The 11,435-nt window shown below is 42.5% G+C and overlaps 2 protein-coding genes across 2 annotated transcripts; one reads left to right on the top strand and one right to left on the bottom strand.

Annotated features, from left to right (window-relative positions):
* Positions 1 to 36: 36 nt before the first annotated feature.
* On the bottom strand, positions 37 to 1,977 carry trappc1 (trafficking protein particle complex subunit 1). The gene is made up of 5 exons (XM_084912070.1): positions 1,871 to 1,977; positions 1,393 to 1,491; positions 1,238 to 1,308; positions 1,012 to 1,150; positions 37 to 342 (listed from the first exon to the last, which is right to left on the bottom strand). Exons 2-5 carry the CDS (start codon positions 1,489 to 1,491, stop codon positions 214 to 216), a joined length of 438 nt encoding a protein of 145 aa, XP_084768196.1. The 5' UTR covers positions 1,871 to 1,977; the 3' UTR covers positions 37 to 213.
* Positions 1,978 to 2,070: 93 nt separating this feature from the next.
* Positions 2,071 to 10,498, top strand: psmb6 (proteasome 20S subunit beta 6). The gene is made up of 7 exons (XM_084911620.1): positions 2,071 to 2,229; positions 2,748 to 2,815; positions 2,901 to 2,966; positions 9,707 to 9,772; positions 9,854 to 9,983; positions 10,087 to 10,231; positions 10,311 to 10,498. Exons 1-7 carry the CDS (start codon positions 2,074 to 2,076, stop codon positions 10,436 to 10,438), a joined length of 759 nt encoding a protein of 252 aa, XP_084767746.1. The 5' UTR covers positions 2,071 to 2,073; the 3' UTR covers positions 10,439 to 10,498.
* The last annotated feature ends 937 nt before the right edge of the window (positions 10,499 to 11,435 follow it).

Below are 11,435 nucleotides of genomic sequence, written 5' to 3'. Positions count from 1 at the left end.
GAGCATCAGCAGAGAGTAACGACAGTTTCTAGGAAGTTCCACAGAGCTGCTTTTATTAAAGGTCAAAGGTCAGAGTGGCTTCATATACGTTTGATTCAACAGACAAAACTTCCTGCCAAGGACATGAAAGAACAAAATAAATACATTAAACTCTCACTGTGAGCGCGTGTGTGTGTGTGTGTGTGTGTGTGTGTGTGTGTGTGTGTGAGACGCTCAGGCGGCTCGTGGGCTGTAGTACGGCAGCGCTCTGATGAAGGCGTCCAGTCGGCTGCTGAACAGCTCGCTCTCCAAGGTCTGCGTGGATGTACAAACCGGGTTCTTCACGATTAGCTCCACGTACAGCTGACAAACACACACACACACACACACACAGTGTAAGTCTCTTTCACAATAAAGCCTGCAACACTTCCTGTTTAGCACAGACAGAAAACAGCAGCTCACAGATGATTATTATTAATATTATTTCTATATAGCCCGTCCCTTTGAAGTCGTGGATTCAGAACAAAACCAAACTGACAAGATTTTAAAAAAATCAAACATGGAAAACACACGTCAACATTTGAAGAGTAAAGTTTGTAACACACAAAGATCTGAACTAAAGATTTAAACGTTAATATGTGACAAATGAAATCTGTCAGCTCAACCCTTCAGGTGAATGAATTCTGGGTAAAAAAAACATTTTAGTTCAGCCTCAGTGTGATAATCTCTGGTCTCTCATGGACCGAATCCTGATGGCCGTTATAGAACGAGCAGATTTCTGTTTATATTATATCCAAGATTCAACATGTTGTTCTCTCTCATTTTCCAACTTCAACTCTTAAAAGATTCTTTGAGAAAACAGATTAAATTTCACATAATTCAATGAAAAAGCAACTTTTTATCCTAGAACGTCTTCAGGAGGTCAGCTGGAGCCGTTTCATGTGTTGTTCAATACACTTGGATTTTAAAAAGCTGCAGTTCAGCCTGCTGGTTCTATAGATGAACCCCCTCATAGGTGTGTGTGTGTCTCACATTGCTGTAGATGTGCTGCAGTGTGTCCCTGGCGTTTGTCACTGACAGGTCGGTGTTCAAGACGAACTTCAGGCCGCTCGGTGTCTCGTAGTAATGAAGACGATACTTACTGGTCTGAAAGGACAGGAACCCCTCCTTCCTGAGCACGGATAAGGACCACAGACATTAAGACAGCTGCACAGACAGACTATCAGGAGGACATATTGACAGGTGATGTGAAGGATACATGTCCAGAGGAGACATCTTGCTGACGAAGGAGCGGATGGAGAAGAGCATCCCGTACATCAGCTTGAACTCCTGCAGACACACATAAACACACCTTTCCTTCACACACACTCTCTGTGTCTGATTTATTGATTGCTGATTGGTTTTGAGGCTCACCTCCTCCTTGGAGATGCCCGCCTGCTTCTTGCGGTTCCACTCGTTGTAATACAAACAGTTTCCATTGCGGTCAAATATGTACAAGTTATGAACCGTCATCTGCAACACAGCCGATCACAAATCAATTAACAGACATCCACCGATGATCACTCAGTGGCTCGGGGTATGCCGAATCAAAGAGGAACTCCTCCACAACATAAAAAGTGTTAACATTACTTGCTGTCCCGTGGGGATTCTTTTTACTGCAAAGTTTTAAATACCAGTGATAAAATTGCACATTTTTTATTGTAGTCTGGTCCTCCGCGATGCTCAGACGTAACACAACAGCCACTAAATTATCTGTCAACCTCATTTAAACACACCAGCTTTCTCTAATATGTTTAATTACTCAATTTAAAGGAGAAAAACACATTAAATGTTTTAAAATAATCGTTATAATCAGGTTTAGCCGAAGTTTTTCTAATCCAGCTCTGTTTACCTTTATCTTCCTGTTTCTCGCAGGACCCCAACTGCAGAGCTGTTCACTTATGTGCCCGAATAAAACTGTTTCGAGGAAATTTATACAGCTAAGTTTGACTCTCTGAATTGAAAGAAGGTTGAGTTATTAAATCCAACTTGTAATTTAATCATATGCGAGTTGGTTTGTAACATGGATATTCCGCTAATAGCGTAAATAAAATAATGTTAGGCTTTATGCGCGGACAGCCTCTACTGAGTCCAGTTATTCATAGAGAGAAGATGGCGGCAGCACCGGTAATGATGCCGTACTTCGGCCAGCAAATTTCGTCCAAAAGTGACCTGGTCCCGGACTGGACCCGCCAGGAAGTCAGCACCGGGGTAAGTACGTGGTCTGTGGTGTTGGGCCGGACCGAACCAGGCCCGGTTCGGTCCCGGTGGAGCGTCTTTAAACGGCAGATAGCGGCTGAATGAGACAGCAGTTCTGCAGCAGCTAACAGCGGCTAACGGTAGCTGTGTTTGTGAGGAGATTCGGAGCACAGCGGGACCGGACCGGGCTAAACTGGGGGGTAGAGTCCGCGGGGACACACGTGTATTGGGTGGTTGATGAAAAATATTTAACTACAGGGAAGCGTGGAGAGCTGGCTAACGCTATGGTTCCATATTGGGACAGGCGTTTAACATTTCTTTGTGCTTTTCTCACTTGAGCGTTTTCAATGTGGCTTAAATGGCTTGTCCGATAATGAGCTCACCCGACAAAGGAGTCATTTAACAGTCTCAGAGGAGGAGGAACACGGAGAGTGATGAAGCTGAGAGTTTAAACCGGAGAGATGCTGTCCGATAATGAGTGCAGGGTGTTTATCAGCCCGTTTACCTGTTTGTTTGTTGTTGTGTGTCAGACCACCATCATGGCCGTGGAGTATGACGGAGGAGTGGTGATCGGGGCCGACTCTCGCACTACTACAGGGTGAGAAAACAAACACTGAACACGTGATGATGGAGCTGAGTGCGGAAAACACTCCTTTAACCTCACCTGTGTGTTTGTGTTTCAGAGCGTACATCGCCAACAGAGTCACAGACAAACTGACTCGCATCCACGACAAGATCTACTGCTGCAGGTCGGTCAACCTCACTGGGCTGCATCACAGGAACTCTAATCAGAACACAGAAAACCTTTCAGAATAAAACAGCTATGTTTTTAATCTCAGGAAGCTCAGTCTTTCAAAATAAACTTGGTTAGAATCAGCAGTCCTCACAGAAACCCACAGTCTGCATCCAGGACTTTTTAAGGGACTCTGTAGCCTTGCAGGAACACAAAGTAACCGCTTTAGCAACCCTGAAAACCACAGAGACATGAAGGGATCTAAAGCCTGGGACCAAGTTTAGGATCTCTGGGCTTCTTATTAAATTTTAAAGAGTCATTAAGGAACCTGAGACATTTGTACAGCCTTCTTATGTAAAACTGAGGCCCCAGGAAACATTAAAAGGCAGTTTGAAATAATGTTTTAATGAATTCATTTGTTCATTAAGAGCCCAGAGAGACCTCTCATAAAACTTTAACCTTTGGTAAAGATGCTGAGAACTGTTTAAGCAACCTTAAAAGGTTTAACCCTGTGAGTCCTATCGTGGCCATTTGTGGCCACTTTGCTGTTCGCTTTTCAACCATTTTTGTTCTGTTAATGCAAATGGAATGAAACTTCCCAAAGGTGTGTATTTCTTTCAGATTTTTTAAGTTTCAACATCAGCTCCTTAATAATGTCAATAATATTCACTATACACTAAATTGCTCCTCTTGGTTCTATCGTGGCCATTTGTGGCCAATTGAAACCCATTATAACCACCTTTTTTGATTCCTTGTTATTGGCAGTACTATATCATGCGATTTAGGTAAAATTGCTTTCATTCTAAACTCAACACATGAAAATTGTAGTTTTTAATGTTTTTTACCAAATTACATCATTTACCCATTTTTGGCCAAGCAAGAAATTTCATGTAATATTCTGAGTTTCTAGTAGTGGCCTTTGATGGCCTACCACACTCCAATGGACCAAAATAATGAAACAATTTTGACATAGGTTTGATCTTAAGGATCTAATAGTTTGTGTTTGTGCATGACATTGCAGTACAAACATGTATTTGCAAGATAGACTGGAATAAATTCAAACATTACATAGGCTGCAGTGAATTTCTGTGGATGCAGGATATTGAGCTTTGAGGTTCCCAGTCAAACTCAGCTTTGAAGCACATGTTAAAAGCACTTTTACTCTTGTATTTTTCATCAAAAGATACCATACCCAAAATATTAACTCTAGAAACAAAAACAACAACAAAAAAACCCCAATCACAGGACATTTTGCAGAGTTCAAACCTGCAGCTGCAGCGCAAACAACAACAAACACTATTTGTAAACATGTCCTGGAGTTTATGCAGGTGCAGACGTTGCTACTGCTGTAAGTAAGCCTAACAGCTTCCAGATCATTTATTCTGGCTATATGGCAATTAGATCATCACTGCTTCAAGCACTGTCTATATGATCTGGTCAGAGAGCAAGGACAGCAAGCAGTCCTCTGCCCTTGAAGAAAATACATCTGCCCAAGATGAAGAAACCTCCTCTCCAGAAGATGAGGGGACAATCTTCAAAGAGGCTGACTGCATCACCACTGATGTTGAGTTCTAGCCAGTGCCCGAATCCTCTTCTTTGGGGGAGGATTGGGGTTGGGGGGCATGGAGGTGGAGCCCCCCCCCCCCCAAAAAAAAAAAAAAAAAAGAACATAGGAGCATTTTCTGAGCCGGCGACTCAGTGGATCCGCCATGAAAGGAAAACCATGTGGGTCCCACTACTGAAGAGAGACTGCACCACAATCCAGTACCCACTGGTATCAAACCAGGGCTCACCCTGTATGCAGTTTCCTGCATTAGCAGCCTGACATCTACTTTTGACTTTTTTATAACAAAGGAGATCTTTTAGCTGCTGTGCACCCTTACAAACCTGCACGGGAGGCCAAGGTGTGAGGACTGGAGGATTATAGATGAAGTGGAGATAAAACCTACACCAGAATAAAGCAATACATAGCATGTTGGATGAAAACACTGGAAGTTCTCAGGAAGTAAAAAAGGCATGGGGTTCAGACTCCAACTGACGGAGGAGCTCCGAGGACAACGTCTTTCCTTCGGTCACCTTGGCAGAGGAACTCCTCAGATGAAAACCGGCACAGGGGAAACAACCCAGAGCTTCCTCCTCAGCTCCTCCAGTTGCAACAGAGGAAGATTTTGTTGTCTGTCTTTGGCTTCACCAAAACTACCACAGCAATATCCCACATGCCAAAGCAACGGAGGAATATGCTTCTTTTGACAGCAACACACGGGGAACCAGCAGTCGATGATGGGGAATAAAGGATGCGTGAAAGGAACGGAACAGCAGCCCCTTGAACCAGGTGTAGAAAGTGTGCCTACAAAAACCACTCTAATGTGGTTAGTACATCTTGCTGCTAATGAGGATGCACAAAGAAGCACACAGATACTGGAATATAAATTTTGATCATTTTAGTGGTGATTGCAGGGATTATTTGGTCATTAAATTGCCTCACTGGCCACTAACACACCATGTGTGACATTGCTTTTGGCCATTCATTCCCCCCCCCACCAAAAAAAAGAAAGAATAAATAAATAAAGTAAAAATAAATCATTGTAACAGTTACTGTTACTGACCTGCAATGATGATAAAAAACATATTAGGTTTCACCATTTATATGCTAAAAGATGTGAACTTTATTACTATTTTTACTATAATAATGCATAACCTGACTGGTATTCAAAGGGTATAATATCAGAATTTGAATTATATTTTGGTTTTTATGACTAGAAGCGGTGCTAATTTAAAAAATCAAGTCAATGAAAGTAGAAAAATGTTTTAATATATATGAATTTTATAGCATTTTGTAAATGTAAACAGGGGGTGGCCATTTTTGGCCACGAACAAGCTGAGAGGGATTTTTTTTGTTTTTCTCTCACTGCACAAAAAAACAAAGATGCATAAAACTCATTGATGCTTTTAATTATTGCTATGCATCTAACCTCCATCATGGTTAGAAAATAAATCAGTTTGCATGTATTATTTAGGAAAAAAAATGGGGATTTTATGCTTTTATCCCTATGTAAATCATTAAAATTATGTGATTTAACTGGTATTTAAAGGGTTAAAATTATGAATTTGATTGAAATTTTGGTCTTGATGAACAGCACTGATACTAATCTAAAAAATCAAGTCAAAAAAAGTGGAGATTTTTCTTAATATATATGAATTTTATAGCATTTTGTAAATGTAAACAAGGGGTGGCCATTTTTGGCCACGAACAAGCTGAGAGGGAGTTTTTTTGTTTTTCTGCCACTGCAGAAAAAAACAATGTTGCATAAATGTCATTGATGATGTTAATTATTGCATCTAACCTTCATCATGGTTAGCAAATAAATCAGATGGCATGTATTATTTAGAAAAAAAACTGGGATTTTATGATTTTCTCTATTTATGAGTTGTTATGGCCACGAACAGTCTGAGAGGGAGTCTTTATGTTTTTGCTCTCTCTGCACTAAAATAACAATGCATTATAATCAATGTTGATGTGAATCAATTATATGCCCCAGACTCTACTATTAATAATACAAGAAATTTCAGTAGCAATGCAATTATATAAAATTGCGAGATTTGAGGTTGTCGTCCAGCTGGTGCAGTGGACAAACAAACTGGTGTTTAAAGGGTTAAAAAATAAAAAAGTAATAATTATTTTATATTTATGGAAAGAACTGAAGTTACTTAAAAGCTTTATGCAAAAAAAATGGCAAAAAAACAAAAATAATAAAAATTACAGACCTAATCTGTAGGTGGCCACTTTTGGCCACGAACAAGCTGAAAGGGTAGTGATTTTGAACAGACTCAGAGGGTTAAGGATGCAGAGGTATGGAAGCCCGTTTCCGCCACTTAAAAAAAAAAAAAAAAAAAAAAAAGGATCCGTAACTCAAAATTTCGAGTTATTTTCTTGAAATTTCGAGTTACTTTCTCGAAATTTCGACACATTAACTCGAAATTTCGATTTATTAACTCAAAATTTTGAGAAAAGCAACTCGAAATTTCGAGTTAGCGCTGCCAATCAGTAATCTACGTGAATGACGTCATTTCCTTGTTACCCGGAAGCTGAAGCCCTCAGCTACAAATGCTACAGCTAAGCTACCGGTATTACATCCAGTCGTGAATGCACAGATTGCTGAGTGTTTTCAGCCTGGCTTCACAAATGATGAAATCCCTGTGTTATTAGTTGAATCACATGGTGTTACTATCAGCAAACGTACTCGCGAAAGCGCCAATTTGTTGGGATCCGTTTTCGAGTGCGTGGTCCTCTGCGCCATATGCTTCCGGGTAACAAGAAAGCGACCTCATTCACGTATATTTTTGATTGGCAGAGCTAACTCGAAATTTTGAGAAAAGTAACTCGAAATTTCGAGTTACTTTTCTCGAAATTTCGAGTTATGGATACTAGCTGTTTTGTTTTTATTTAGTGGCGGAAACGGGCTTCCATACAGAGGAGTGTGTTTGAGATGTGAATGAAGTTGGCCCCCTGACCTTCGTCAAATCCAACAAAAGTGTTTGTGCTGATTTGTGCTGCTAAAATTGTCGTTTGTGCTGCTTCTGTTTTAAAGATATTAATGAAAATGTAAATGTCAAAAGTAGGGCTGCACGATTAATCGTTAGAAAATCGCGATCTCGATTCATACTTACGTGCGATCTCATTTCCAAAGGACAACGATTTAAAAAAAAAAAAAAAAAAAAAAAAATGACGATTGTACCGCATTTTGATCTGGGACATAATCTGCATGAAAACAAGCGCTCACTCTTCCTGCTCAACAAATGACAAGGGCGGAGCCTCATACCACGTGATACAGAAGCCATCTGGCAGGGAAAAAACAACGGAGAGCACGTGAAACTGCCCGAGGGGAGAAAACACAATGAGCGCAGAGGAAACGTTTCCTGATGGCGGTGAGAATGACAACCCCACTGTAAAATTACTTCCAAGGAAAGGTTCTCATTCCTCCATGTGGAAGTTTTTTGGCTTCAAAGAAGACGATGAGTCAAAAAAATATCATTTGCAAGCTGTGTTTTGCCATAGTAGCAGCACCGCAAGGTAACACTACAAATCTGTATAACCACCTCAAACGTCACCATAAAGTGCAATATGACGAAGCTGTAAAGGCCAAGAAAGTCCCCATCAACCACCCAAACATCAATAACGGGAACCTTATACAGCGCTTCCCTATACCCGTCGAACTCCCGCAGGCACAAAGAAATTATGGAGGCCATCACTTATCACCTGACCAAAGATACGGCTCCCATCAACACTGTGCAAAACGAGGGATTTAGGAAAATGATCGACACCCTAGACAAACGCTACACAGTGCCGTCCCGCAACTATTTTTCTATTGTTGCACTACCTGCTCTATACACGCAGCGTCGAGCAACGGTGGAGACGGAATTTCAAGCAGTACAACATTTTGCGGCAACGACAGACTTCTGGTCCAGCCATGGTCAACTATCATATTGTCATGTCAAGCGTTATATTTTGTTATTATTTGTGGTTTACATTTTAAGAAACATACCTATTACCTACCTCTGTCATCACCTTACACACGCAAAGAATACTGTTCAAAATGTTATTGTTAAAGTCAGTAAAGTATTTTGAAGTTTTGTACGTAAGAGTAGACAAGTGAGACATTTATTGTTTTTATGTTCAGTCTCAACTGTTGCGAAGTTGATGTGCAGTTAATAAGTGCAATAAATATTTATATTGGAAAAAAAATCGTGAGAGAATCGTGATCTCAATTCTAAGCAAAAAAAAATCGTGATTCTCATTTTATGCAAAATCGTGCAGCCCTAGTCAAAAGGTCAACCAGCCGCCCCCCCCCCCCCCCCCCCCCACATCGCCCAAGTAAAAAAAATTGATGTCAAATATTTGTGCTGCAAGAATTTTTTTGTGCCACTATCATCTTAAATAATATTAACAAGAACTTTTCTGAAGAAATTTAAACAGGCCTGCCAGTTGGTGCGTATCAGTCAAGCCCGAATTGCAGTTTCTGTTGACCAGTCAGGTCCAGCAGGCCTCAGGTTGGAGCATCAAACAGCTTACAAAAACAGATAGTTTGTGTCTGTCTTTGCTCAATGTGATGGAAATTTCCAAAATATTGTAGGTTTCCCTGCAGGCCCTTAGTGAAGGTCTTTCTATCTGTTGCATTGTCTTGTGTGGGTTAAAGGTAAGTGTTTATGAATATGCTAGAGGTTGTGGATCACTAACTACATTCCATAACATTACATTACATCTAGTGTGGTACCAGCAGGGTAAAAGCTAATTATTGCTAATACGCTAATGGTAGCATGTGGGTTATCACTAGCATGTTAACAGGTTAACTAACATTAAGCTAACAGTATGTGAACTGTAGCTTTTACATCAAAGTTAGCTGAAATGCTAATATTAAGAAAATTGCTGACATTAGCACGTGGGCCAGCAAGTTGTATAAAATGAACAGGAGTGCACTTTCAGCAGAACCTAAATGGCCTTTAATTGGGCTCCGACTGATACGCACCAACTTTCGAATTTCTTTAGAAATGTTCTTTTTAAAATATTTTTAAAATGATAGCGGCACAAACATTTGACACCACTTTTGTTGGATTTGAAGAAGGGGGGGTCTGTTGAACCTTTGAGGAATGCCTGATGTTTCTGTAGCACCTTGAGAACTTGTCTGAGAAACTCTTGCTCTCCTGATGAGCGGCTCCTCCTCAGCAGACGTCATGCTCATGTTTGTGTTCTGGCTGCAGGTCTGGATCAGCTGCTGACACTCAGGCCATCGCTGAGGTCGTCGCCTACCAGCTGGGCTTCCACAGGTAACACACACAGCTTTGCACAGCCTTCCTGTCAGCTCAGGTGAGGCCAATACTCACCTGTGTCTTTGGCCCCGCCCACAGCATCGAGCTGGACGAGCCCCCATTGGTGGAGACGGCAGCCAATCTGTTCAGAGCGAGCTGCTACCGTTACAGGGAGGAGCTGACAGCTGGGATCCTGGTGGCAGGCTGGGACAAGAGGAAGGGCGGACAGGTGAGACCTCAGCGCTGATGTAGTCCTTTGTGTGGCCGGCAGATGGTGCTGTTTCCACCCCTGCAGACTGTAAAGCATCGTCTGTGTGTGTTACCTGTCTCAGGTGTACAGCGTCCCGATTGGTGGGATGTTGGTGAGGCAGCCGGTGTCGGTGGGTGGCAGCGGCAGCACCTACATCTACGGCTTCATGGACGCCAACTACAAACCCGGGATGAACAAAGAGCAGTGCATGGAGATCACCGCCGCAGGTAACGCACCGCCACTGCTGCAAGGCATGCTGGGAGCTGCACTCCACAACCGTCTCACTGACTCACTGTCTCTCCTCAGCTCTGTCTCTGGCCATGGAGCGGGACGGCTCCAGCGGGGGCGTGGTCAGGCTGGCCAGCATCTCGGAGGAGGGGGTGGAGCGACGCGTCATCCTGGGAAACCAGCTGCCCAAGTTCTCCACACACTGAGCGTGCTCAGTTCCACTCACGTGTCTGTTATGTTAATAAAGTTTTCATTTTGTCTCCTCACTGTCGTTGTCTCATTGATGCTAAAATCAATAACCACAGATCAATCATACCAATACCATGGTTCACTTTGTGGGTGCAGTTCCCTGAGTGTCCAGCAGAGGGAGACAGACTCAGCAGTGAGCTGAGTGCTTACAGTCAGGGCGATTCTGGGTTTAGCTCCAGTTTGAGGTCAAAGGTCAGATCCTCAGGGGGGTGTGGCACAGCCTGAGTCTCCTCTCTGAGCGCTGCTTTGAAGGTTTTATCTCATGTGTCCCCGCAGACCAGCGTCTGTCCGTCTATCTACAGAAATAAAGGAGTTTAAAAAAGTCACCTGTCATGGAGGCGCTTAGAAACGCTTCACCAAGCTGTGCAACAGGAAGTGCAGCTACCCACTTTCTTAAAGTGCTCGACAGCTGAGTTGGCCTTTTCTGACTTAAACGTTTTCCGTAATGAAGCGACAGGCCTCGTCTTGCTGATGTCACTGTCAGTGTTGTTACTTTGAAGTGTCGTCTGTGGCTGATCTGCTGCGAGAGGAGAACAAAGGCTGGAGGGACGTTTCCACTGCCAGGTCACGTGGGACGACCGACACTCAGCTGTTACTGAGTGAGAGAGGGGAGGCGTGAAGTCCAGTTTTTCATCTGGACTCTTTATTAAGGAATAAACAGAAAGTGGATGTTCTCCTCCGTCACAGCAACCCTCCTTCACCCATGAACCTCCTCTGAGCTCTTCCTGTGTTTCCCCTGCTTGCAGCTCCACCTTCATCCTCCACCCCCCCTCCTCTGCACATGCTCAGACCATCTCAGGCTCTGACGGACTCGTGCTGCTCACGCCGGTGTTGAGGTCGTTACAGTTTCTGCTTAGCAAACGTTTTATTAGATCTTTTCCTTTTACTTTATTTGTTTGTTTTTATTTCCAGGTGGGTTTTAATCTTATAATATGTTAAATGTTTCCTATTTTT

Source organism: Perissodus microlepis, chromosome 3, assembly GCF_051167445.1.
Source record: "Perissodus microlepis isolate ML-2025 ecotype Zambia chromosome 3, ASM5116744v1, whole genome shotgun sequence".
Taxonomy (NCBI): domain Eukaryota; kingdom Metazoa; phylum Chordata; class Actinopteri; order Cichliformes; family Cichlidae; genus Perissodus; species Perissodus microlepis.
This window is presented reverse-complemented; position numbering and strand designations above follow the sequence as displayed.